Source organism: Caloenas nicobarica, chromosome 16, assembly GCF_036013445.1.
Source record: "Caloenas nicobarica isolate bCalNic1 chromosome 16, bCalNic1.hap1, whole genome shotgun sequence".
NCBI lineage: Eukaryota > Metazoa > Chordata > Aves > Columbiformes > Columbidae > Caloenas > Caloenas nicobarica.
The window spans coordinates 3614121-3642081 of NC_088260.1; the positions used below are offsets into that span (position 1 = coordinate 3614121).

At 51.9% G+C, this 27961-nt stretch overlaps 1 protein-coding gene across 12 annotated transcripts in view; it reads left to right on the top strand.

The window, feature by feature from the left end:
• Positions 1 to 27961, top strand: part of NCOR2 (nuclear receptor corepressor 2) — a 226376-nt gene that overhangs the window by 77435 nt on the left and 120980 nt on the right. For all 12 annotated transcript variants that reach the window (XR_010607082.1, XR_010607083.1, XM_065646424.1 and 9 more), the window contains exons 3-4: positions 3058 to 3185; positions 11910 to 12090. Coding sequence is in view for 10 of the 12 variants with exons in the window: in XM_065646424.1 (XP_065502496.1) it covers positions 3058 to 3185; positions 11910 to 12090 (309 nt within the window). In the remaining 2 variants the exon portion in view is untranslated. The remainder of the gene's footprint in view (positions 1 to 3057; positions 3186 to 11909; positions 12091 to 27961) is intronic.

A 27961-nucleotide genomic window follows, 5' to 3' on the forward strand; every position in this document is an offset into this window, starting at 1 on the left:
GATGCTGCGGGTGCCGGCTCAGCCCAGCCAGCAGCTTTTTGTGGTGCAGGGCCAGGAGCTGCTCAGAATGACCCGCTGGGCAGGTTTTGGGCTGTATTTAGGCAGAAAGTGGCTGCATTTTGGTTGTTTTCCCTGCAAGACCCTTCCTTACCGGTTGCCGCAGCAGGCAGCGGTCATGAGGTCTGTTGTCTTCAGCATCACCCATGTCCAGGCTTCAATTGAAACAGGTTTGATGAAAGGAGGAAGAACCAGACCGCTGTGTAAAGGTTTGCAGATGGAGCGGGATGCTGAAGCGTGTCCCTGGGTACGTGCACTGCGCTGCGGGCGCCCCAAATCTTCTGCAGTTCTGGTGCTGGTACCAGCAGCTGTTTGTGCTCCCTGCCCTCCATGAACCCTCCTCCCACCCCCCAGATCTGTTGATGTGCCAGAGCCACTGCCTATCCGTGGCCTTTCTGCTTCCTTAATTTCTGTTGCATGACTTTTACTGAATTTATGAACTTCTGCAAAACTCGTACGAAGGATGTGCAAGGAACAACAGGAAGGTTTGGTGTGAAAGGAATAAAATCCTGACCAGAGGCAGGGGGAGAACAGAGGGCCCTGGAGAGGATGCTCCTCAGATTTGGGGGTTTGGGAGGAGGGCTTGCAGACGGCGGGAAGGGATGCAATGAGATGAACAAAAATAGAATTGGCCAAAACCCAGTCAATCAATGGAGAGGAAAAAGAGCAACATGTAGCTTGGGGCTGCGGAGTTTTTTAGTTGCTTTGTTTCAGATGTCTTATAGCTGCCTTTAAGCAGGTGCCAAGGCTGAGCTACAAGTTGTGGGTCGGGATGGGGACTAAATCACGCCTGTGCTGCGTGTTTGGGTGGTGGGGAATCCCCGCGGCACCCGGTGCGGGCAGCGAGGTGCCTCCCAGCGCACAGCTTTGAAACACTGCTGCACAAAAACGAAACCTCTTCCCAAGGCACCTCATAAACCTTTCCGGCATTTAGGTTTGAAAAACACAGTCATAGCTCACAGTGCAACTTACTGTAGTAGCTTTCTGAGCAATTAATCCACCTACGTCCCACTAGGTCTGCCGCAGTTCCTTTGACAGTTCATCACAGGGTGCAGAAATTTGTCAGTTTTAATCCTCCTCACTCATTTTTAGGTTATGTTTTCTTCTGGTAGAACTGAACGCTGATGTCAGCAAAGCGGAGCAGGTCAGAGAGTGAGCTGGGTGGTGTCTGGAGAAGCAGGAGCTGGTGCTCGCCAGCCATCCCGGCCCCGAGTGTCCCCATCACTTCGGGCCGCGCCACCAAGCTCTGAGCTCCACCAGCAATTTTCTGACGGGGCTTAGAGGAGGAAAAGGCAAAGCTCAGCCGAGCGTGGGCAGAGGGAAAAGGAAAAGCAGATGGTTCTCGGGACATGCAAGAGCCTTTTTTTCTTCTCAAGGGCACAGCCTTCGAGCCTCCCAGACGGGTAATTCTTGTTTATACGCCCACAGGAGGTGACAGTTCTGGTTGTGGACCTATTGGTGTGTCTTCCCAGACGTGGTGTGTTGGTGTTGTAGGTGGATATCAGGAGCTGCGTTTTCTTTTTTTTTTTTTTAGTTAAAACCAGGACAAGCGCGAACATGGGGAAGCTCACAGGCAGCAATTTGACTGGGGCTGTAAGAGCTAACGGGCTCCTTCACTTCAGGTGTCGGAGTTTGTCCCACCTGTGGTTGGGCCCATGGCATTTTCTGTCCCGCAGCCCCCCAGGGCCTCCTGTATGGATGATGAAAAAGCAGCATCTCAGGGTAGCGTCCTCCCTTAACACCTGGATTTACAGCAGAAGTGGAACATCCCCGTGAGGCTGAGCAGCTGCTGTCCAGGACACCCCTTGCCGCAGAACCCGAGATCCGAAATGGTCAGGCTGGAGGTGGAGACCAGGGGCGTGGGGCTGGCCGAGGTCCCCGGGGTTTCCCAAGATCAGTCACGGTACCAAAGGAGCAGCACCACTTCAGGTGCAGGTTGTTGGTATTGAAGCTCCCAAATCCTTTCTTTGCCTGTCGTGCACCTTGCTGGGACACTTCTCCAGCTTCCCTGGTGCCGGGACACGCCAGCCTTCACTATGTCTGATCAAATAATTTCTATTGCAGCTGTTGGGGCTCAGAGTCCCCTGCCCACACTCCCGACTGCATGCATTTGGTATTTTATTTATTGGTTTGTGAGTTTGGTTTTTGTCTTTGTGGTTTTTTTAACTCTGAAGTGTCTTTTTTCTTTTTGAGGGAGTTGGAGCTTTTTTGTTCCAGCCGAGAACTGTTCAAAATAGACTCCCAGGTGGGATTTGTTTTTCTAACGTACATGCGTGTCAGTGTTACCAGGGATATTCAGTGGCAAGGCTTTCTATGCCATTGCTGAAGGTCTCAGTTAATTAGATGATTAGTCTTCTGGTCAAGTATCTATCTGCAAATAAAAAATAGTGGTTCAGTGTAGCTGCTAAAATAATGTTGCTGGAATCAGTCTGTGGCACAGAGCAGGAGGGCTTCTTATTTAATTAAAATCAGGAACATACTGTACTGTACTCTCCAAGGGTCAAGGAACAAAAGGGACGTACACATAGCAAGCAACAGACTGTTCTTTCAAACCCCTTGAGCTCAGCCCAAGGGAGCTGTGTTTAAAGGGACACTCTCAAGACAACATTTGAGATTTCTAGTCTTCTGAATTTTCTTTTTCTGTTCCTCATATCGCTGCATGGATTATTGAAGCTGAAAGTATCCTGTGGCTTTTAATTTTCCTCTTACCTGTTCTTCCCCCTGGATTTTAAGTTGTCGTCAGGACTGCTTGGATGCTAAAAATCCCTGCGTTTGTGCTCGGCTGCTGGGCCGAGCTTGCTGGGCCCCCATCGCAGGATCCAGCCTGGGATTAGCCCCAGGAGAAGGCTGGAGGCAGGTTGGACCGGGGGCCGAGCTCTCATCCCAACACGGTGCTTCAAAGGAGGAACATCTGCATGGTTTATTCTGAGTTGTTGGGGTTCAATGCTTGCTTGAAAGTGGCCACCAGCCTAATGAGCTTTCCTGTGTTTGTTTTTGCAGGACGTCGCGCTGTTGGAGTACCAGCATCATTCGAGGGATTTTGTGTCCCACCTCCCGCCGGGGTCGATCATGCAGCCGCAGCGGCGGAGGCCGTCCCTGCTCTCCGAGTTCCAGCCGGGCAATGAGAGGTACCATCCCCTGATCCGGCGGCCACGGGCACCCTGACTGCGCGAGCAAGTGTTGTGCACGGCTCTGGGACCCGGGCAGTCATAGAACCATAGAATGGTTTGGGTTGGAAGGACCTTCCCAGCTCCCCCAGTGCCACCCCTGCCACGAGCAGGGACATCTGCACCAGCTCAGGTTGCTCAGAGCCCCGTCCAGCCTGGCCTGGGGTGTCTCCAGGGATGGTTCATCCACCACCTCTCTGGCCAACCTGGGCCAGGCTCTCACCACCCTCAGCGTAAAAAAAAAAAAAAAAAATATTTCTCCTATCTAGCCTGAATCTCCCCTCTTTTAGTTTAAAACTGTCACCCCTGTCCAATGTTCTGTTCTGTATTTGTACTCACCGTGCTCAGTCTCTGTGCCAGTCTTTGTTTCATTGTGCAAACGCACTTGGCACCTTTGCCTTCTGGTTTCTTGCCTTGGACTGTCATGCATTTTAAAGACATCTTAAAAACACCAAACTACAACAAAAACCCACCTCCCTTCCCTTCTGTGAAGCTACGTGTCACTGTAACTGGTCGCATTGGCTTTCTTCACTGCTGGAAATAAAGCCCTGTGGTCAGGTTTGGTCTGTGGCTCCCGAGGCTGAGAAGAGCTCATTTCCACCGCGTGTCTCCGCTTCCTCTGCTGCTCTTCCTCCTCGCTTTCTTTGTTTCTGTTTCTCTTTCTGCATCCCTCTCGCAACTTTCTCCGAGCTGCTTTATTCCTGTCTGCTCCCCTCCCGGCTCTCCCCGTGGCGCCGGTGACGTTCGTAGCCGCCATGGGAGGCTGGCAGCGTTTTTGGGTGCGACCCAGGGCAGCGCCATGTGGCTGGAAACGCCGTAGATGCTCTAACCACAGGAGCTGGTCTGTTCCGAAGGCCATCACTCTCACTCTCTGTTTCGTCACAAAACGTTGCGCTCTCACAGTTTCTCTTCTGTATTTGATGCTTAGTGGCTTTGGAAAAAAAACTGGCCTGGAAGGGAAATAAGAACCTTGCTAGGGTAGATTTATGCAAATTTTTTTTTTTTTTTGAGGCTCATTCCTTGGGCTAAGAATAAAAACAGCACAGAGTTGCAGAAATGAATCTTTCTCTGAAATCATAATTGTTACGGGAGGGAGGAAAGACCTCAGGAAGGCTGGATGCGGAAAGGTGTAGATGCGGACAGGACCTGCTTTTTCTCATGGGCTGGATCCAGTGTGGTGCTCAGCAGGATCAGCGCCAGGAGAATCTGGAGGCAAAAAGCAGCCTCCAAAGTTAGTTTTGTGTCTTCCCCCCTGGATTTGCGCTTCTGATTTGTGCCTGTGGCTCCTGCGTGTACAGAGGGTCACGTTGCTTCTGATAGTCAGTGATTTATCGCCCTGTGTTGCATTGCCTTGGCTTTAATTTCTTAGCACAGAGTAACATGGTTATGTTAAAGTGGGTCAGATTCAGCTAAATTTGGGGGAGATGGGTAAAGAGGACCTGACAACGTGCTCATGCCCATTTGTTTTTCACACTACTTACGGTTTGCAAAATGGAGAACCGGTTCTGCTCCCCAGTAAAATGAAGGTTTCAAGGTCTGAATGTGCTATTTAAAAAAAAAATGTACCTTGGTTCTTCCATATAACAAAAAAAACCCCAAACCAACTGCAAACCTTGGTGTCTACTGTACCACATGCCTGATCTGCTGTGGTCGTCCAGGCATCTCGCTTCGGCTTACAGATGTTTCAGATCCTCCAAACTTTTTGTGTTGACAGACATGCGAATGTGGGTAGATGTTAGTTGAGGTTGCCAGGTTTACACAACCAAATGGTTATCATGGCCACTTCAGCACTCCCAACCTGAATCGTGAAGTTTTGGCACGCTATAAAAAGAAACTTTTTAATAACATGCTCAACTTACAGATCATCTTTTTTTCCCTGTAACATCTGAAGAATTGATCTTCTGCAAAAATTATACTGGGTAATAAAGCTAAAAATACCACTAGAGTTGAGCTCAGTTGGCATCTTGTGCCAAAATGCTGGAATATAGGCTCATTTCAGAAAAAAAAAAGTTGGATATCTGGTGGTGCAGGATGGGGGGTCTGCAGACATTTTCAACCCAGGGTAATTAATTATTGAAGTCATTCAAACTGGGTGGCGCTGGGGAGGTGTTAGTCCATTTTGCAAAGCCAGCTGCTGTTTCTCCACATCTTTAAGTGCTACAGTTAGAAGTTGATCCTGTGGGGGGCTTTGCGTTTTCATCTCTGTGCTGTGAGGACCTGCTCTCAAACAGCGCCTGATGTGCTGTCGTGGAGCCCTTTGCGTGTTTGGTTGCTCACCTGAGGGTTCCTCAGGTGCTCCAGGGCCAAGACCCTGGAGCTTTTGGAGCAGGTTGGGTTGGTCGTTGATGTCCACCCCAAAAACCAGCTCCGGCTCTGCCTGGTGTGGAGCCAAGCCTGGTGAAGGGGAGGCGCTGAGATCAGCCGTCTCTGCAGCTGTGTCCTCTTGGCAGGTTCACGCCGGGCGCATTTGTGAGCGCTCGGGCTTTGTTCGTGGCTGGGACCGATGGCTGTGAGCAGAGGCAGCTGGCGTGAGGGGCTGGGGAGGGGGAAACAAATAACCTCTGCAAAGCAGGCACGGGGGGTGAGCAGAGGGAAGCACGGGGGTGTGCTGGGTCTGAAGGGAAGGACCCTCACCTTGGTCCCCTGCCATGGTGGACAGGAGGCAATCCTCCCCTTGGAGCAGGTGCTGGTGGAGGGGAACCCTTCACATTCCCCGTTGCTTTGGGTGTTTGGGGGCAACAGCCTGTCTGGTGTTGGTTGTGGTGGCTTTAAATCCTGCAGAAATCACGTGGGCTTGCTGAGATGGTCCTCCTACAGCCTCGCAGTTTCTCTGTCTGTCCTGGCTGCAGTTTTGCTGTAGTCACCAGGGTGGTGGTTAGTTGTGGTCCAGTGGGAAGGGAACGAGCGGTGAAGCATTTCACCATGGGCACAGTGGTTTTAGTGTGAATCAGGTGTTGGTGGCAAAAAGGTGCTGAGTGGTAACTTGCTGGAAGGAACGGGGTGCTGAGATGGTCCCGTGTTTTGGGGCTCCCTGAGCAAGAAGCGTGTTCGATGTCAGGCTCAGGCAGCTGGTGTCCCCACAGCCGAGCCTGGTGGGTCAGGTAGGATGGGGAGAACCAGTTCCTGAAGTGTCCCACCGCTGTGGGCTCTGCTCCCTGGGGGGTGACATGTCTCTTCTGCTTCCCACCCCAGGCAGCCCAGTCCTGCAGGAGATGCTGGGAGCTGCAGACAACCTTTCTCCACATCCATCAGCTGGAGAGTCCTCATCCTCCCGTGGTGGATGGGCAGAGACGTGAACTCCCTGCGCAGCAATTCTGGCTTGGATGGGAGAAGGAAAACCTGAACCTCTCTGTTGCTGTAAGGAAAGCTGGCTCTGCCTGTTTTTGCAGGGATGTGCTGCTTTCCTTGATGGTTTTTTTGGGAGCAGGCTTTTTCTTGGAAGGATCCACAGACTTCCCCTTAGCTCGTTCGGCTGGCTGTGCCAACTGGACTGCAGGAGCGAAGAGAAGTATTTCAGGATCTGCTGTTGGTACAAGTCGTACCATGAATACTTGCAGAGGAATGTCCTGGCAAGGTGACAAGCATTAGGGGTTTCTTCTCTTCTATATATATAGATTTTGGTCCACAAAAGTGAGAAAAACTGGGTTGAGTGTTAAAAGGCAGGTGCTAGTGGGGCTAGGGGTCTGAAGAATCAAGGAACTGGGTTTTTCTGAATTTCCATATGCATTACAGTTTTAGAGCAAGTTTCTGTATTAATGCAGGAATGCTTTTGTGGATAATGGCTTCTCTGGTGGAAAACATGGCTGTAAATAAGTGGTATGCATGCTAACACCGTATATTCCGCCTTTATGCAGAATGAGTCACTATGTTCATAGGAGACTATTCTCCCAGTTCAGGAGACCATACTCCTTTTTCAGAGCCTTTCTGCTTAGCAGTCGTGAGGACTTTGAAGAGTTTGCCCGGCGTTGATCAGAAATATGACATTTAGGATACGTTAAGCAGCTGCTGTGTTTCTGCAGCCGTTGGAGATAGCCACGTGCAATCCAGCATGAGAGCAGGCTTCATTACTGGGCTTATTGAATGTGATTAATCCTTCTGGCCGAGGAGTCGGGGAGCGGTGGGAAGCCGCGGTGTTGTGCGTGGCTCTCGGTGCTGGGCCTAATGGCACCAACTGCTCCGGAGTTAACAGCGCAACTGATGTGATTTTTATTTACGGTCTTTAATTATGCTTCCGTTTTTAAAGGTGACCCTTTTTTCAGGAGTGAGCGGCGGTGCGGCTGAAATCCCTGCAGCTGTCCAACTTTGTTGTTTTTCACACTTGAAATGATGTTCTGGGAGCTGCATGTTTGTGTGTGTGTGTTTGTTTTTTTCTTCCCCATAAATGAAGGTGGGAAAATAGCGGCTGGAAAGGGCAGATGCTGGTGTCCGGACAGTCGGTGCCAGGGTGAAGCCTGGTCTCACCAGTGCCCTCCGCTCTGGTGTGCGCTGGGGACACGTCCATGGGCGGGCACGGGAGGTGCAGAGATGTGGAGACACTGGGCTTTGTGGAATTGGGCCAGTGTGCCCTGGCAGGGGAATTTGAGGGGAAACCTGGGGATGGAGAGGTAGAAGTTCAGGAGGCAACTCTCCCGTGCATTATCTTGACCCAGCTTTATTTTGAGGGAGGAAAAGCGATCTTGCGGTGCAGCACGAACGGGAACGTGGGGTGTCCCTCAGCTATTAGTCCAGGGAGTGCTCCAGCCCCCCCGGATTGCCAAAAAGGGTTTTCCAGTGGGGCTTCAGGCTTTGGGTGCCTGGAGAAAGAGGTGAATGAGGAGCATGTGGAGGAGCTTGCGGAGACACACAAATATTTCTGCTCCTCCTCTTGAATGAGCCAGTGCCATTGTGTGGAACGGTGTTAAAGCTTTTGCTGGTCCTGTACGTGAATAATTCAGGCTCCATGGATGCAGCTTTTCAGCATGCAGGTTTTAAATCCTGCATCCGCTCTAAATTGCGGTTGGCTTGGCTGGGGGGGCTGCGAGGGGCGGCTGAGGTGCAGCCCCCTGCCCTGCGTGGGGATGTGGGCACATGCGTGGGACCTCCTGGTGAACCCCCAGTGTGAGTCTCCTGGGGAATCGGCCCCACTGAACGAGTAACGCGGCTCTGCAGCTGGCGGAATGCGAGGAGTTTGTCAGATTACTAATAAACCAAAGGTCTAACCTGGGGTTGTCTTGGTCTTCTGGACCCAGAGCTGCGTGCGATGGCCGGACGTCGGGGCGGGCTCTGGGTGCTCAGCTTCGGTGCATCAGCACATCTCACACCACTACGCTGCTGTTAAATACCCCATTTTCCCGAAAATAAGACCTACCCCAAAAATAAGCCCTAGCATGATTTTTCAGGATTTTTGAGGTTGCTCAAAACGTAAGCCCTGCTCCAAAAATAAGCCCTAGTTACAGTTCATTAAAAAAGTCAAGTTAAATAGTGTCTAGGCAGCTATACATGTAAAAAATGTACTAAGTTTCGGAGCAAAAATTAATATAAGACCCTGTCTTATTTTGAGGGAAACAGGGTAGTTCAGTGTTCATGGCAAAGGACTCCAGATGAGGACTAACCCGCCCTGCTTTATCATTAATGCTAGCATTTGGTTTATTTCATCTAATCATACATAACTCGCATGTGATTAAAACCACTCTTTCCCTTCAGCAAAGCAGGAAGCTCTGGAATAAACCAGCCAGGTGGGAACTGTTTGGAAAATGCAGCAAAACCTCAAACTCTGTGTAAGGGGAGGGTTTTTCAAGCAGGGGACCCTGTCAGCACCGTCATTGCGGTATAAAGGCTGTTGTGAAGAGTGAGAGGCGTGAAGGCTTCAAGTGAGAGCCTTTGGATATGGTTGTGTCGGGCAAAGCGATCTCGGGAGCGGCTGGAAATTCCAGTGGATAAAGTTAATAGCAGTTCCAATGGATGGGGAAATGGAAATAAAATAGCACCCTGTAACATTGCAGCTGCTTTCCCCGGCGTGGCCCCTGCCCTGTGGTGAGTAATTGCCTTTGGAAAGCTGAGTGGTGCTCTTATCTTAAAAATACATGGTTTTTTTCTGAGTGTAGTGGTCGTGTCTGTGCAGTGGGTTGTGTTGAGTTCCTGACAACTGCAGAGGTCTCAGAGCTGTCCTGTGTCAATTAGCAGTTTCTTGGTAATACAGCCTTAAAAAAAAAAAATAAGTGAAAATAAATACATCTGTCTTTTTAAATTGCTTCGGTACAGCAGGGCCTTGGGTGTTGGAATATTTTAACACCTGCCCAGCTCAACAGTTGCTCATTGTTCCTGGGTTTTCCAGCAGAGCCCCGGGTGCTGGCGGGCAGGGTTTGTGCGAGGGGTTGGGACCAGCCAGCAGGAAACTCCAGAGGTGCCAGGAGGGATTTCTGGGCTTGCTGAGAAAGCCCGAGGATCATTCAGTGTGAAAGTGTTTGCAGGTGAAGCGAGCGGTGCCTCAATGCCACGTTTAAGAGCTGATCTGCACTGAAGTTTTGGCAGCGCCGGAGCTGCCCCGGCCCCTTCGTGCTGGGAGGAGGAGGAGGATGAGCCAGATTCTGCTCCTGTGTGTCAGCGGCAAAGCTGCTGCCCCAATCCCGGCACTGACTGTTGATGATTAAATTAAAAAAAAAACCAAAACCAACAAAAAACCCTATCTTGCTTCCCTGGAGTGGGGTTGATTTTGCCCCAGCGCTGCAGGGGTGGCAGAGCTTTGCTTGAGGTGCTGCCCCTCACAAAGTGGCTTTCATGGGGTTCATCTTCTCTTTGGATGTGGCCCAAACCATTACAGCTGCTGGAAAGACTCCTGCCGGCTTCAGAGGGCTCTGGCTCCTTCCCTTTTTGTCATCCTCTCCAAGATATTTAATTAGCTTGGTAGAAATTAACGTCAGGAGTTGCAGTTTGTGGCTCGGGGCCAAACGATGCCCAAGACCCCCTGTCTTTTGTGTGTGGCAAAACTCATCCCATCCTTTCTTCCTCTTCGAGTAGTTTCAGACGCTGTTTGGTTTGTCGTTTGGTAACCGGGGAGGATCCTTCACCACGCGGCTCAGGAGAACTTGAACAACCTTGTCTAAGGGAGAAAAGGGGGGGGGAAAAAGCGCACCATATTTATTTTTTTTTTTTCCCCAAGCTTTGAATCTCCTGTGCTTAATTTAATTTTTATTTCTTTAAAAGACACTTCTGCCTAAAGTGTTAAAAACACACCCTTGGAGTTGCTGCAGCAAAGCTGACCCTCAGGCACAGTAAAACGTTTAATGTATTTTTGTTAGGATCCCTTTACAATTCCTCCAGGAGAATCCCGCTAGGAAAAACAGAGCTACAAAAAAAAGTTTTATATTTGCTTTAAAAAAGCAAACCCAATATCCAGGTATTACCGACTGCATCACATTTAATAAGTGAAAGATATTTGAGCCCGACGTGGCTCATCGGTGCAGTTCCTATCACTGGATAATGTGCTTTTACAGTTTGCCAGGTCCCTGTCAGACGTGCAGCTACATGTGGCCAGTTTCTTTCCTCCCTCATCCTGGAAAAATAAATCCCTACTGTCTAGCCGCGGAGGAGGATGCATTTTTCCCCAGCATATAATCTTTGGCACTCCTGTAGAAGATGCTAACAATAAGCAGTGGTGTGGGTACCTTTGACTAAATAAGCCAAATATGGCATAAAGGAGCTCTGCCTGGTCTTAGGGGCCACAGGGGGATTTATGGGCCAGAACTGAGGGTTTTCTGAGCTTTGGCTTTTTCTGGGCAGCCTAATGCACGTGGCGTGACAGGGAAGACTCAAACCTGCAGCCTCAGTTGCTTTGTCCCGGTGCAGGGACAGCCACCCACCGCGTGTGGTGGGACAGGAGGCGGCAGTGGGGTTTCCAGGTGACACGGTGCCGATGCTGAGGAGGGGGACAGCGGGCTGGCCTGTTGGCCTGGGAGGCTGGCGGTGATGCTGCACCCCCCGTCCTGCTCCCCGAGAGATTTCTGGTTCTGCCTGCGCGGACTGAGCACTCCAGGAGATGCACCGACCTATGGGTCTGCGAAGTCCTGAGATGTTTGAGTCCAGGCCCACCTGGCCTCCCTTAGCACCACAGGATCATTTAGGTTGGAAAAGACCTTTAAGATCATGGAGTCCAACCGTTAACCCAACACCAGCATCCTCCTGGGGGATCACAGAGTGTCAGGGGCTGGAAGGGACCTCAAAAGCTCATCCAGTCCAACCCCCCTGCCAGAGCAGGAGCACCCAGGTGAGGTTACCCGGGAAGGTGTCCAGGCGGGTTGGAATGTCTGCAGAGAAGGAGACTCCACAGCCTCCCTGGGCAGCCTGGGCCAGGCTCTGGCACCCTCATCATGAAGAAGTTTCTTCTCATATTTAAGTGGAACCTCCTGTGTTCCAGTTTGCACCCATTGCCCCTTGTCCTACCACTGGTTGTCACCCAGAAGAGCCTGGCTGCATCCTCCTGACACTCCCTCTTTCCATATTGATCCCCATGAATGAGGTCAGCCCTCAGTCTCCTCTTCTCCCAGCTCAAGAGCCCCAGCTCCCTCAGCCTTTCCTCACACAGGAGATGCTCCACTCCCTTAATGGGCAGAAGTTGAGCCCTCTGTCCTCCTCGAGTGGCCTGCAGTCCTAGCGCATGGGAGAGCAGAGTGGTTTGTTTTCTAAAGGCTCCTTTCTCTTTGCCCCCAGATCTCAGGAGCTGCACCTGAGAACCGAGGCGCACCCCTATCTCTCTGACCTGACCAAGCCGTCGGACTTGGAGTTCATTGAAAGCAAGAGACCGCGCCTGGACCTGCTGCAGGACCCCCTGATGCGGCACTCGCCTCTCCTGAACCAGAGCCAGCAGGGAGGGACAGAGGACCTCTCAAAGGTAAGGGGACAATAGCCCGGGATGCCACCTGGGCGTGGGATCTGTGTTTTGGGGTCCCCTTGGCTTGTGTAGAGCTGCCCTGGAGGCTCTGAGCTGCTCCTGAAACCAGTGCAGGTGGTGGTTCCTGCTGCATCAAACAGCGCTTGGCGGTGTTGGGTGGTGTTTGCTGGGACGGAGTGGCCTCTTCGGAGAAACGGAAGCGTATCGGCTTTCCCCATAATTATTATAGTCACAGGTTTGTATTTACTGGGCTATTAGATGCATCAGAACAATTTGGAAGCTCCCGTAGGCTGAATTAGGGGTGGTCATGTCTGGCTTTTCTGGATGCTGTGCCCTGATTTGATTTTTCTTGACCTTCCTCATTTATCACCTCTCTTTATTTAATATCAGTGCTTGAAGGGTTTGGATCGGTTGCTGGTGGTTCTTTAATATAATCTTCCCCAGGAAAGCCTACCTTGTCTTAGTCTTATTTAACAAATCCAGTTGTTTACTTGCAATTGTCTCCTCTGCGCATGTGATAGATGTAGCAAGGAGAAATCCCTAGCTCACCTGCCTATTTGGATTTACTTTCATGCTACATTGGGGTAAATTGTATTTGATTTTACCTCGAGCTTGGGCATATTGCTGGCTGACGGGAACGCTGTGCTGGGTGAACAGGCTGGGGACAGCTGGTTTGTGCTGTGCTGAGGGTTAGTGCAGCCGCAGGCTGGCTTGGGAGATGTCTGAGCCCTCGGGGAAGGGAAGAGGAAGGGACTGGTTTGCTGTGGGAGCTGATGGAAATAACACATGGGCGAGAAAGCTCTCGCTTGGGTGTGCCGGGATATTCAGGCATCCCTTATCCATACAGCCTTACATGAGATCCCTCTGACCCATGTGACGTGTGAAGGATGTTTAAGTTTAGGGGAATTCTGGGTCTCCTGGAGGGGGGAATGCGGGACTGTTAATGAGGAATGGCCAGTGCTGGTATCGCGGGTGAGCCAATGCTGGCAAGGGATAGAGCAGCTTGTTTTCATGAGCTGTATTTGAAGTTCGAGTCCGTGAGAAACGCACCAGACGTGTCAGCTTGCTCTCCTTTAGCTCTTGAGAGTGTGTTGCCTTCAAAAAGATGCCTCCGAGGTGCCGTGGCCCTTCTGTGCCCCATCTTTGCTGGTCCCTCAGAGATGCATCTTCCCAAGGTGATGCTGTGACAGGCAGGAGGAGCCTGTTCCATGTGCCACCGGGATGTCTTGTGCTGGCTCTGAACCCAAGAGTGTACTGGGGGATGCTGGGTTGGGTGGCTGATGGGGAAAATCAGCTGTTGGCCACAAAACAAAAATTATCCATCTCCAAAGACGTGAGGAAACCAGGACAGCTTTTCTGTCTGCACATTATTTCCATCAGCAGTTCTGTTCTGCCTCTCACTGGAAAACCACGTATTGTCTCAGCTGTTTGTTTCTAGTAGGCAAAGCCACTCCTGAGGCATTAGTTGGTGAGTTCAAGGACTGCCTTTGCTTCTTGGTCTGTGACACGCTTCCAAAAATTACATGCATTTTGTGGGCCTTAAAGCATTTGTTAATGAAAGAGGGAAAGCTGAGAGACAGCATGACAAGACTATGCTTTTAGTGGAGCCATTTGTAATTTCCAGATCTGGAGGGAAGAAAAAAATAATGTGGTGTCCCTGACTGGTGAGAGCCTAAGTGGAGCTGGGATTAGTCGCTCCAAATTAGCGGGGGCTGTTTCCAGAATGGGTTTGATGGAGCACGCTGTGGAACCGGGCTGGTCTCAGTGCTGTTGAAGCGGTCAGGAGCAGAACGCACGTCTGGGATGCAGGAGCACCGCTCGGAAGGTATGTCAGCGTTTGCAGCTGATAAAGACCTTCCCGAGAGTCTCTGTGCCGAGCTCCACTGCTGCAGTCTGCTCCTCTCCCTGGCTGATGGGACTCGCTAAAACCACACGTTGGGATGACGCCTGCCCTGCCAGCTCATCCCCACTCTGCACCGTCCCTGCGGACGCTGGCCCGCGCTTTGCTTCGAGCAGCACCGTGTTTTCCCTTCTTGCTCAGGGTGTCCTTCCTTCTCGGGGGTTATTCTGCAAGATTCCTCCTTTCCTGCAAGGTGGGGGTAGAGCCAGAGGCGTCTGTGCATCCGTGAGCTGCGCGTGTCCCGGGGCGGTGGCGCACGCGTGGCAGCAGGACGCGTGTCGCAGTGACCGGAGCCGGAAAGGGGAATTTACTGTTCCATCTGCTGCTGACTCAGTGCCGATGAAGTTGTTCGATATTGTATCTAGGGCAGCTTTGCAAGCCGGGTGAGATGCACCACGTGAGCCTGGTATTGCTAAACGCACCGGTCGTTGTTTAGACTGAGCATCCCAGGAGTTGTTCACTTAACCTTTACCCCATTCCACGTTGTTGCAGTCACTGTGCAGGGAGGAGCTCAGAGTAACAGCGCTATGGCTGCTTTTCATGGTGATTCTGCTGATCGAGCTAATTTTTGCACAGTAAAGAACTTCACAAAACCCTCAATACAAAGGGCAGGGGGTTGGTTGTGCGCTCTGGGTGCCAGCCTGACTGTCCCAAGGAACGTCACTGTAATGCAGCAGCGATGGATGTTGCTTTCAGGCAGCGGATATCTGCTGGTCTCTGGTTTCAGAGCAGTGGTGGAGCTGAAATGCAGTGTCAGGTCTGTGGTGGTGTGAGTTTAGCACATCCCTGATAATTACTGGTTACATCGGGTTTACCAACCCTCAGCCCAGGGAGAGAAGTTAACACATTTCCAAGGCCTTTGTTTTGGGCCGTAATCCGTGCTCTGAACACAGGTAGAATAATTCATGTGGCAAATGCTGGTAACAGGTTCCAAAGTTTTTTTCTGAAGAGAAGTGGATCTCGTGACTTTTATTCCTCATCTGCCTTTCCCAAATGTGGGGAGAGCTGGGCCCCTTTACCCCGTTTGGGATCCCTGCAGCCTCGTTCCAAGCAAGGCTTGGTTTGCAAGGAGGAGGCGGTCTTCTGTTGGATCAGTGTGTTGGAGCTGGAGAAAACAGACGTGCTTTTGGGCAGCGTGCCTTTCAAAAACAGCAGCTTTATGGCTAAATCTCAGTTGGTCTAATAAAAGATATTACCTTTCCTTAATAACCTCACGTTGCTCATATCCTCAAATATTAGTGTTTCTTTTCAAGATGGAGCAGAAGGTTGTTTCCTTGCCTGCTGTCCCCCACTTCAGCATCTTTTTCCCTGCCAGAGGGGTTGCTGTCATGTTGCTGCAGTGCTGTGGTCCTGGGCTCCTGCTGCTGGATGTGACCAGGAGGGCTCTGGTGAGCACGGTCTGCTGGGGAAATATTAAATTTCCCTGTGCCCTCTGTGCCAGCGTGGCCTGGTACTGCCTCGGGGAAGGTGCTCCCTTGAGCTGGCCGAGAATAACCAGGCAAAACTAAAGCAGGAATATTTTTTTTCCACCACTGCAAACCTGGATGTGAGATTCACTGGAAGAGCTGCCGTGATGCGGATTTGCCAGGTGTGCTCTTGGCAGAGATGCAGGAGCTGGTTCCCTGGACTCTCAGTGGCTTCTACTTTCTTTCCAATAGAGAAACTCACGGACCTTCATCACGTAACAACAGATAGAGTGAAACAAATGGCTCCGGAGCAGACCAGTAATGCATCTGCACGATCCCTGTCCCTGCACGTACGTGCGCAGCTGGTGCTGCGTGTGATCCTGCCCCGCGGGGACGTGCCGTGTCTGCTCGCCCCTCTCCAAAGCTGGAGGTTCCTCCTGCCTCTCCCCTTCTATCTCTCCTTATTCCCGTTATGCTTCCACTTGTTCTTCTTCCCATTCCTGAGACTGCTTTTCCACCACGTACGTGGTTTGCTGTGCCTTCCTATAGGATGTGAGTCAGTCGTGATCTGCATTTCGTCCCCATGCAAGGGCTGTCTGGCTGCACTTACACGTAGCTTATTGCTCCAGCAGGAATATGCTTACGGGGAGCCCATAGTCCCATGGGTGTGGGGCTGGGTGGAGGCTTAGGAAACCTGAACCTTGCTGCCATCTGCCCTGGCAGGTCACCGGGTAAGTCTCTTCCCCTTTCCATATCTCAGATTTTCCCCATCTGCACAAGGGACAATGCCACTTCCCTCTTTTGTCAAATAAGTAACAACTATGGATGGAAGAAGGCTATTAAGAAGCTGTGTGTTGTTAGGACTTGGACTCTGCTTTACATTGTTGAAAGGTTTTGATTTCTTCCCTTTCTGTGTGAGTGTTTTTGTTGTGCTGCAGACTAAAACCTGGAATAAGAAAAGCGGGGGGGACTCTTGGAAAAGACAGCACCGAGACCAGGAAATACGTATGGCAAAGCAGAAATTAGGGCAAAGGGTATTTTGCTTTGATGCACGTTAATGTAGCTTTAAAAGGAATTAATTGAAAAAGGAGGAATTAACACATTTCAAATGCCTTTTTAATGATGCATTGAAGCCAGCAGTGTACATGCCAAATTTCACACTGGCTGCCCATTCCAGAGCCTGATTTACAATGAACTCCTGGAAGCCAGGCTGTGGGATGGAAAGGCTCTTGGCGAGCCGCTAACTCCAGCCCCGGCGCAGGCTGGCAGAGCACCCAGGACAACCCAAAGGCCTTTTGGGAGCCCTGTGTCCCCCTCACCCGGGCTTTGGCAGCGCTGGGAGCTGCTCCATCGCTCGTTGAATGTGCCGGGGCAGAGGAGTGGGAGGTTGCGGTCTCCTGCCGTGGGGTTTGCCCCGGCACAGGGAGGGATGCTCAGAGGGACAGAACCGCGGCTCCCAGCACGGATAACTGGGCTGGTAATTCACCAGTCGCGTTTGTGCTCCGTGGCTTTGTTACGGGAACATTGATCTGTTGCTGGGATTAACCTCTCAGAGTTTCCAGTGGGTTGGTCTCGCAGTTATTAATGAAACTGGCTGGAACTCGTGTTGACCTTGGCAGAGGCCCCAGTTGGCTTGGAGGGAACTGGCAAAAGCATAATCTCTAATTGAGTAATCCAGTGCTGGGGGAAGGGAGCAGAGGGGGTGGAGAAGCAGCCGTGCTTTGGGCTGGGAGAGCTGCGGTGCTCCAACGGGATGCAGAGCAGAGAGCGGCAACGAGCACGGCAGCCGAGGGCATTAACGAAAAAACAAAAGTGAGGCGGCATCTCGCTTCCTGCACCCTGGGCTTCCTCTTGCAGAAACCAGCCCTGAATTCCAGCGCCTCCCCGTGATTTATTGCCGCGGAACAATAGTGCGGAGGGGCTGGGAAAGGAAACGAAGCTGTGAGCATTTGCCATCCCAGGCACGTGCCCTCATGTAGCCTCCGAGTCTTTGGGTCATGCTGGGCTGTCCCGTCCCTGCCAGAAGCGGTTGTTCACTTGGGAAAAGGAGCTCTGGGCTCGTTACTGGGGCTGTTGATGAACGTCTGCAAGCGGGGACCCAGCGGCAGGAGTGCCCTCCTTGGCCGTGCGCCTCTGCCGCAGGAGAGGGAGCTGTTTCCTTGGCCAGATGTGGCTGTGTCCACATCTGGTGAGGTGGGGAGGCTGGTGGGTGGCTGCCGGGGAGCCCCGTGGGACATGGTGGTAGCACCGATGGACTGGGGACACGCCGATGCTGCCAGCACCTTGTTTGCTCCGGGTTATCCGAAACCGAGGTAAGGCGTAGAGCTCAGCGCTGTGTGTGGCTTCATCAGCCCTGTGAAAGCTGAAACGCCTCTAACAACTTGCTATGAGAAGAAAAATATTTCTCACCCTGTGAAAGGTGAAATGCCTCAAACATCTTACCACAATAAGAAAAATTCTCGCCCTAAGGACTGCAGGGTGCTCACTGCAAAGCCCACACGCGGCGTGTGGCCTCCCAACTGCTGCTTGGAGGAGCAGGCTCCTATGGAAGTGCCTCCATCCTCAGGTCTGAGCCGTGAAATGCAACAATTTTAGCAGGTGCAAACATATCTAGGTCTTTCTTGCTTTTGCCCTCCTTTCCCTGCAGAGCAGCGTTTCTTCTGAACTCCCTGGGCTTTCCCCGCGGTCCCGGGGCCGGTGCTGCGGTTGGGTGCCCATCAGCAGCGAGCGGTGTGGGGTTGTTGAGTTCAGCAGCAGTAGGAGGATCCTCCGGCTACATGTTCGACATCCACCCGTCTGCCGTGTGGTTGTTCACGCTGTCGACTTGTGCCTGATAAAAATCTGATTGCAAAAACCGTTCGGTGGGGTGGGCATGGGGGAGGGAGGACTTTGAGTTAGGGCAGCAATGATTCAAAAGCTATTTCTGGGAAGATGAGGGAGATGTTGGCATTCTCTGTCATTCCAAACATATTTAAAAGCTGAAATATTTGCATTGTTCACGTTGTCACAGCACAAACACTTTTGGCTGGATTTCTCCCTTCCCCTGCTTTCCTGTCTGCTGTGAAGATCGTTTCCGAATCGCAGGAGGATGCGTGTGAGTGTGTGCACTCCAGCTCAGCTGCCCGTGAGCACACACCTGCGGAGCTCGTCTCTGCTGGGGACCCGCAGTCCGGCTGCCGCGGCGTTGCCGGCAGCTCATCGCGTCACCCGTTGCACCGCGGCTGTGCCGGGAGGGCTGCGGGGGCTCGTCAGCACCGTGCACCAGCTCGGGGTGGGAAACCAGGGGAGCAAACAGCTGGAGGGCTGTTGTACCTGGAACAGGCTGCTCCGTCCATGCACGGACTCACGCGGGTTTCACGTGAAAAGCCGATGTTGCCAGGCACTGCGTGGTCCTTGTGAGACACTTGGCTCCTCCAGCCGGCCCTGGGGTAGGGGGTTAAAGGGTAGGAGCACTGAGATTGACAAGACAACCGATTTTATTCCATTTTTCAGCTGAATTTCCCATGGCTGAAGAGCTGAGCTATGGCCTGAGAGGCTCAGGCATGGCAGGTAAAGCCCTCGTGGGCTGTGGAAATGATCTGGGGGCAGGATGTAAAACTGAACTTGACCTTCCCCAAGCCACCCACAGCCTGGCTCTGTCCTGCTCTGGCCCCCGGCCGTCCCCGAGCCACCGAGAGCGGAGCCGAGGCTCAGCCTGGCTGGAAAACCACTGGCAAACGGACGGTGCCTCAAGCGCAGGTGGTTGTTTTGCACTTCTTCGGCTCATTTGCGGTGATTGACATCCAAAACAACCTTTTAAATTGCCTTTCAAGCCGTAGCGGTGGAGAAGGGCGGTGTGATAAGGCTGGCTGCTTCTCGGGAGTCTGCTTCATCATTTACATAATTGGACTTTTCTGTTCCATTCAGTCAATATTGCAAGGCTCGCGCAGTGCAACATCTCACCTGATCTGCTTGAGGGAAAGAATGTCCCTTGACTTTGTGTGCCTCGCCCCCGTAATTGGAAGAAATATTGACGGCTTTTTCTGCTTGCAGCAGGGCAGTGTCAGGAGCTGGGTGTGCTGTGTGGATTCATGGAGATTTTTCTTCTCCATCTTTGAAGCGTTTGTACGTCTGTTACGTGTATCTGTTTTTTCTTTAACAGCAGGGCTGTCCTGGAAACACGGGACAGTAAAGCTATTATACTTTGCTACTTAACTCCGTCAGTCCTCAGTTGGGACTTAGGAAACGGGGCTGCTGTGGCAGGACCTGGCACGGGGCTCCCGTGGTTGCTCCAAAGCTCGGGGATGGTGCAGGTGAGGATGGCTGTGCCGCCTGCGCTCAATCCGTTTTTGCACGTTCGTGGTAAAAAAGGAACTCCCACCTGGAATAAATTTCCAGGGAAGAATTCAGTCCGGGTACCAAGAGTGATGTCCTGGGTATTTTCTTCCTCCCCTGCAGTTTCAGCCTGATCTGGGTTTCTCTTGCCCACATCTCTGGGATCCCTGTGCGCTCCAGGATGGGGTACGCGATTCTTCCTGCTTCCCTGTGATCTGGCTGGTGAGCGGAGGTGACAAAGCAGCAGGAGGTTGTCACCGATGGCAGATGAACGTGGAGTTCAGCGCCCTCCTTGTTCAGCACCCTGCGCACCTCTCCTCTTCCCGGGGAGGTTTGGTGGGAGCAGCTCAGGTGTCTTCTCCGCGAACATACAGCCCCGAGCACACTTTTGGGGCTGTACTTTTCCATCGTTATGGAATGCAGCCCATCCGCGGTTCTGACTCACGCAATGAAAGCCAGCGAGTTGTGACACCGATCAGATTAATTTGACGTGCTGTGTCTGGAGGAGGAGGGTATTTCGTGCTAAATCCTTCCTTCCCGGCGCTGGCTGGAAAGCTGTGGAGATGCAGCAGCAATCGATGGTGTTTTTCTGCGGCTGCTGGAGGGGACGGGGTGGGGGAGTGATTTCTGAGATGGATTTGGCAGAGAGGAGTTGCTGCCCTTTGTGCCTGTGGTGATGGAGCTGTAATAACGTACTGAACATGGCAACAGCTCTTGCTAAAGCTCCGTGATTTCACGTCCGTGCTTCGTGGAGCCTCATCTCTTAACAACACCCTCAGCATCCATAACAAGAGAGGAGCTGTCGAGTGCCAAAGGGCCTAGTTGCAATCACTCGCTGAAAACCTCCTTTCTTTTTGGACCCAAATCTGCTTTTTAAACAAAAACTCTTTGGCTGTGTTTTAGGCGGAGAACGTTCAGAGGGTTTTCTGGCTTGCTCCACCACGAGATGCTCTGCATGGGGGGGCCGAGGGGCGCTGGACACTGGTGTGTGTCAGGAATGCTGGCTGTGCGCTCGGCGAGCGGAGAGGGGTTGTTTTAGGACAAGCTGACAGGCCCTTGGCTTGTTCTGCTGCTCTTGAAAAATGTAATTCTAATTCTTGGCACCTTTCTTCCAGGCGGGTGAGGAGCGGGAGCGCGGTGGAGCTGCTCCCTCTGCCCTTGGAAATGCGCTTTTGCCCAGCAGGAGCGAGGTGTCCTACCCCCGGTTTGGTGAATCGAAAGCAGAAATTAGTGGGGGGGAGGCAGCGTGGGATGAAATGACCTGAACCCCCTCCTCGCGGTCCTGACCTAGATGTTGTTACTCTGGTCGCTTTAGCGCTTTATCCGAGCACCTTCTGCGTGCGGCAACGTTCAGCCCAGCTCCTGCCCCGGGGGGCAGCCCCTTTAACCCCAAGTGCAGTACGTGTTCCTGCGGGATGCAGGGGACAAGGGGAACGCTGTCCCTTGGCAGTGCCCCGCGGCAGAGGACGGGCCGGGCTGCAGATGTGGGGGTGCCCGGTGCCTCCACTGCATCCCAAGGGGACCCCCCGGGGCTGCAGAGCCCCCAGCACCCACGCCAGGGCCACACCGGGCACTTTGTCACCTGCTCTGCCTGCACGGTGACACGTCCTAGACTTGCCTTTGACCAGCCTGCTCTGATCGCTGCCCTGACAAGGGACGCAGCTGATTTCTCTCCTCCCTGCGCTGCTCCCTGAGGAGCAGCAGCGATCGTTTCTGCTTTCTGATCTTGCCTTGGATGCCGTCGTTCCCATGGCTGCTTAAGAAAGAACCATTGCCGAGCGCAAATCAAGCCATCCCGCGTGGTTACGCGACCAAACCAAGCGCGGACTTCTGTTTGAGGCTGTTTTTCAGGTCTGTGTTACTTTATCTCGCGCCAGCCATCGCGGAGGAGACGCGGAGCAGATCGCCCCCAGCAGCTCTGTGTTTCTGCCTTAGCAGAGCAGCAGATGTAAACACAGGAACATAACGGTATTTCAAACACTAAAAGCTACTGAACAATAGTCAGGTATGTGTATATAGATATATAGTGTACATTATACTAATACCTTTCAATATATTTGGAGAGGGATGTGTAAACTCGCGCATCCATGCGTGTTTTATGTGTATATACTTTTTCCCTGTTTTTTAAGTAATTGAAAAGCCTACATTTTTTATGTGTACACACATACATACATGCTGCCTTACCTGCTTGTAAGCCGTTTTTTCAAAGGCTTCTTCTAGCTGTGCAGTTCAGTGATCCTGCCTTCAGCAGCCACACGGAGAAAGACTTACAGTCTCGAGCAAAGCTAAATATTGATTTGAGTCAATCTGGGTGCACTTGGAGACATCACTAGTGTTCATGAATACAGCATAATCGCTGATCAGAGCGGGGAAATTTCATCATAAAGGCCCCAAAAGGGAGGTTTATTACTGCTTTCTTCCAAATGCCTGAATTTTATTAGCTTCAGTCATTCTTGGCAGGGCGGTGGAATGGGATTTTATAGTTAGCAAAGGAAAAGTAAACACAGTAATCATTTCACAGCCCCATGCCTGCCAAACCAAGATGGAAATTCCAGCCTTGGTGGGAAGCTGCTGCTTTGCTAACAGATAATAACAAATTCACTGTGAGCTTATTCTTGTTATGGGAGCCGAGATGTTCGGGGTTTTTTACTGTAACATCCTGGCCCAAAGAGACGGGTGCTGCATGCTTTTCCGCAGGACCAGCCTGGGCAGAGGTTTGCAGTTTGGGTGTCTCCCACAGCCATTTGCGATTAGAAATGGTGCTTCTGCCCTGAGCCTTCGGAAGCTGCTTTACCTGGCGCTGTTGTTGGTATTTGGTTTTTCCCTGGTCAGTCTTGCTCTAATCACGAAGCTGAGTGATGGTTGAGCAGTATTGTGCTTGAGACACCGTGATGGTTCCTACACCCTGAAACTGTCTCTACCTGCTGAATGGAGGGAGGGGGGGGAATATATTCTGTCAGAAAAAAATCTCCAAATATATTAAAAATGCTTCTGAAAGGTTTGTTTTGCATGTTTTTCTGGGCTTGTCGAGGTGGAGGGCTGGGCTGCTGGCCCGTGTCTGGACCTGCACCCGCCTGCGTTTCCTGCTCCTGGGATGTTCTTTCCTCCCACCCTCCTGCCCCGCCGGCCGTGGGGACAGCGCTGGGGACAGCCGGCACTGCCACCCCCGTCTGCTGCCACCGGGGCTCAGGATGTGGCCTCCGGGTGGAAAAGCAGGCGGAGCAGCGAAGGAAATGGCTACTCCCCGAATGTCGGGGCACCCCCTTCCATGCGTCTGCACAGTTGTTAGAGCGATGAACCACTGAGCGCAGCTGGCGCTGGCTCTGACGGATGGTGCAGCCCGCGGCTGCTTTGGCCACCCGAGCTCCCCGTCAGCGAGCCGGGGGGACGTGCTGGGTGCTGCACCCGCCTCTTGCCGTGCACAGCGGTGTCTGCAAGCAGCCGGGGCCGTGTCCCTTCGTCCCGCACGCACCCGCATGCTTTGGGACCATGGCTGGTGCAGTTTAGCAGGAGCTGTTGTGATAGGGCAAGGGGTGATGGTTTTAAAATAAGGAAGGGGGATTCAGGCTGGATGTAAGAAATTGTTGGCCCTGCGGGTGGTGAGAGCCCAGGTTGGCCAGAGAGGTGGTGGATGATCCATCCCTGGAGACATCCCAGGCCAGGCTGGACGGGGCTCTGAGCACCCTGAGCTGGTGCAGATGTCCCTGCTCGTGGCAGGGGGGGCACCCAAACTGTTCTGTGGTGTGTTTGTATGGGCTGCCAGACTGCTGGCGCTTGTCAGGCAGTGGAGGGGCAGGCGGAGATGATGTCCCCACCGTGTCCTGTGAACGCATTGGGGACCATGGTGTGCAGGGCCAGCGCTTGCTTAAAGCAGAGATGCCAAAACGAAAGGCGAGTTCAACAGACTTCAACAGGTTGGCCGCACAACACATCTCAGCCACCCCTAAAATAGTCTTATGTCTTGCTTGAGGTTCCATACTCATTCAAGCCCTTTCTCAGCAGCCAGCTCAACCTCCAGGATTCAGGGCAAAAATAATTTGGGTGATGGTTGTGCAGGGAGGATGGAGGGAGGCAGCATGAGCAGCTTTTAGGTCTGTCTTACTTGCAGCAGTGCTTAGAGCTGTCTTCATTCATTCCCTTGCCTTCCCTCTAAATCCAATGTCCCGTCAAGCTGACTTAATACCGTGTGCTGGTCCAGATTAACTCCCTTGACACATCCCTTCTGGACTGGGCTGCCCCGGTGCTGCCCCAGTGCCCCTCGTTCGGATTTGCAGGGTTGAGGAGCCCCTGATCCCCCCTCTGCCGCCTTCCTCCTCCTGGAAATAGCAGGAAATTCAAATGTTTCTGAAGAGCAACATTTCCATTTCAAAAGCTGTTCGCTCAAGTGCGTCTGGAGTGGGATTTCTCTCCCCCACACTCCTCCCTGAATGGGAGCTTTAGAAGTCTCATTTCCTCTGCTTGATAACACCAGGCTGAGAAGGGCTTTTGTCTTTTCATTTCCCCTCGATTTTTTTTGTTTTTAAATAACTGAGGTTTTTTAGAAGCTGCCGTGGTGGATTTTCCCTCCTGTGTGTTTGCCCGTGTGCTGGAGGATGCACCTGGTGTCACCCCGTGAATGAGCCAGAGCTTCCTAGGGTGCAGGGCAGGAACGTGGGATTCGGGGGGCTCGGCCGGGCTGGGGTCCTGCTGCCCTCCCCACTTCTGCGGGACTAACGCGTGCTGGTGCAGGCATTGTCACACCGCGATGGCTTTTGGGCTGGCCACTTGAGGATTGTACTACTATAAATTAGGGAATTTTTTCTGCGAAGGCTTTTTTTACAAAAGGCAAACTCCATTGTACTTTTAGCCTAGCACCTGGGGCTTGAGGGCTTTCTGCTTTCTTGAGGACCAGCTGGGATTTGGCAGAGACTCTTCCAGCATCCTCAGATCAGAGGGAATGTGTCCGCTGGTGTTAACGTGGACCTAAATGCTTCGTCTCTGTGCGGTTGGTGTCCTGGAAAGACTCGGACTTTGCTTTAGTGCATGTGGCAGTTGAAAGAGGATGGTCGTGTTGCAAAAAAAAAATAATAATAAAAAAATATGATAGGAGGCTAAAACTTTCAAAGGCACAGAATAAGCGTTACGTTCCTCTGGGGTTTTTGGGTTTGGTGACGAGGTGCTTCCCGGGATGCAGGAGGAGGTTTTGGGGTGTGCGCTGCCCGCACCCCTGGGCAGGGAACCCTCCTGCCCCCCGGGGTCCCCCCAGGAAGCTCCCTGAGCCGCCGGCACGGGGAGAAATGCAAAACCAGGAGAGGGCGATGGGCGCGAGGCCGCGTTACCACGTCCCGCGTTTCTGTGTAAGTCCGTGGCAATGGCTCAGGTCCCTGTGAAACCTGCCTGCAGTCGCCCGGTTGCAGGGAAGCCGCGGGTGATCGGAGCCCCAGGGACCGGCCGCTTTGCTGGCAGGAGCCGTGAGCTGCCCCGTTGCCTTTACAGGCTGGTTCTGCCAAGCCAGGAGGTGTTAACCCCACCGCCCTGGCCGAGCTTCAAATTGGGCAATTAAAAATTTGCCTCCCTACCTTTGCGTTTAATGTAATCGGAGGCGTTTTTCACAGCTCGCTCCTTTTTAAGAGGTGTGTTTTGTGCCTCTCAAGTGTTTTGGTGAGCTTGGGGCAGCCTTGTCCTTTTGACCTCCATAAACTGGAGGGATGTCTTAGTCACCTCAGTTTTGAATATCCTGGTGTAGGATTTTGACATGTGCTTAAGCGGGTGGGTGATGTACCTGGTGCCTTTCTCGTGCAAACCTTTGGTGGGTGGTCTTGGGCTTTACCTGCTGGCCAGACCACGACTCCTGCAGTTCTTCACTTGTTGCTGTTGGCCCAGAGCACAACACACGTGCCGGGAAGGTCCTTCCAGCTTTTCCCTTTTCCCTTTTCCCTTTTCCCTTTTCCCTTTTCCCTTTTCCCTTTTCCCTTTTCCCTTTTCCCTTTTCCCTTTTCCCTTTTCCCTTTTCCCTTTTCCCTTTTCCCTCTGGAGCTCCCCAGAACCCCACTACACTTGTTTGATCAGTTCGATGTCATTCCCCTATGAAAGCACCAAAATGAGATTTTTATTTATTTATTTATTTTTATTTGGACACTCTTTCAGAGTTAACAAAAGGCAAATGACTGGCACAGAGCAGTCTCGCCAGATGTATCAACTGCGGCGAAGATGCTCAAAGAAAAGGTTCCCAGAATCTTTCTGAACGTTGCAGAAAGGCATATTTTCCTGTAAACTTGTTCTTGGAAGCGGCAGAGTTGTTTTGGCTGAAATTTAGTATTTAGAACAACAACAAAAAAGGCTAAAAATGCCTGAAGCAAATATTCAGCATGGAAAATTTTAGTCCAGAAAGTTAACGTTTTAGCAAACTTAGGTTCAACTGAAAAGCCAGTGATGCAGAATAGGCAACCTTGGGCAGCTCTTAATGAGAGGTGGAGTGATTAGCTCCTCTTTGTAATGAGCATGTGAGAATTCATCACTCCTGCAAAGTCAGTAGGGAACGTACGCATTCAATGCAATTATTATCCACTAATGGGGAAATGCAAGAAGCTAATGAGAGGCACAACATCCGTTTGTCGGTGTAATGCCGATGGCTTCGGTGGGAGTTTGCCTGAGTAAGGTTTGCTGGATTTGATGCGTTATTCTTGTCCATGAGCCGCGTTTGCTGGTGCTTCTGTCAGACCCTGCGATTCTGAGATCCTGAGCAGCATCTGTTCACTATAACACTGTGGAAAGGCTTTTTTTTTTTTTTGCCTTTTTTTTTTTTTTAGCACAGGCAAGTTTTGCAAGATCAGATACTAGGCTTTGGTTAGTGCATTTAACTGTAGCACTCACTGGTGAAGGTTTTACCACCCTCGTAAATCTGCTGGTGGGGGTAGGGAGGGAGGGTCAGCATTTGGTACTGGTTTTGCAATTAAATTGCTTCAAGCTGTTGAAACATTGGGGAAGTTTTTTGACCTACTTTTTGTGCAAGCTTAGAAATTGTTGGGATGTTTTCTGCTCTGGCTGTGTGGAATTCAGCTGGATTACAGGGGAAAGGAATTTCATAGGCCTTCTCATAAAGTCACAGATTTAAAAAAAAAAAAAAAAAAAGGAAATAAACTCAGCTTTGTCTTTAGACAGCTCCTTAGTCTTGAGTTTGAAGGGTTGGGCGGCTGAAAGAGCCATTAGCGCAGCAGATGGTCACGAACAAAACAATTGCAATAACTCGACGTACTGCTCGGGCTCTCAGACTTCGTACTCACACGTCTCCCTGGGGAAATGAGACATTAGTTTTCAGCCCCTTTGGCTTTTCTGCCCGTGAGTGGTGTAATCTTGGGACTGCTGATACACTAGAATGTTTCGGACGCTCTTCCCATTTAACAACAACAACAAAAAGTCCTTTAGTCTGTATTTGGCCCATTTAAAAGTTTTACACGTATAGTTTTGCCCTAAAACCTGATGGATGGGGGCAGGGGGTGTTGGTTATCCTGCTCTGTTCTCATCCCGGGGTGTGCGATGCTGCTCTGAGCGGGGTCCTGGATGGGGAGGACAAGCCGCTGTCCCTGCGTGTGGCACAGCATCACACAGTGGGGTTTTGGGGACTGTTTGTAGTTGGCGGAGTTCAGCGATGTTCTCTGGCTCTGCGCTGCCGCGCGAGTGCTGGGCGATGGAGACGTCCCGGGTGATGGAGACATCCTTCGCAGGCTGCACTGATCACAAGCCCTCCCTTTGTTAATGGTTTCCTTGGGGGGAATTAATTAGGGCACAATTTGAGCAGCCCCAGCCCATCGTGCCTGCTTTTGGAATCTTCTCCAGCCTGTGAGGATGTGAGACGTACGAGTGGGCAGGAGCTGCAGATGACACCTCGTAATCCCTCCCGGCGCTCCAGCAGAAAACGCTGCTGCCGGCTGGTAATTAGCAAGTGAGCAGAGTGTGGAAGAGGTGAGGTTGGCATCCCTAAATCTCTGCCCTGGGCTTGGCGGAACATCGCTAATGATCTGGTTTTGGAAGGCAGAGAGAGACCAGGACTTACTGCAGATGATAGATAGGGCAAAAACCGTGGTGCCGTGCCGGAGATCCTGAGGGATCCTGTTTGCTCGGTACACGTTCGTGCCACCCCGGCATGGCTGGGGCTGTGGGGGCTTTGAACTCCAGCAGCGTAGTCTTGAGGAGGCAGCTGGTGCGGTCAGGGGAGCAGAAAGGCCAAAATGGCTCGTGCAGCGGGAGCTGGGTGCGGATGGGACAGAGCTGC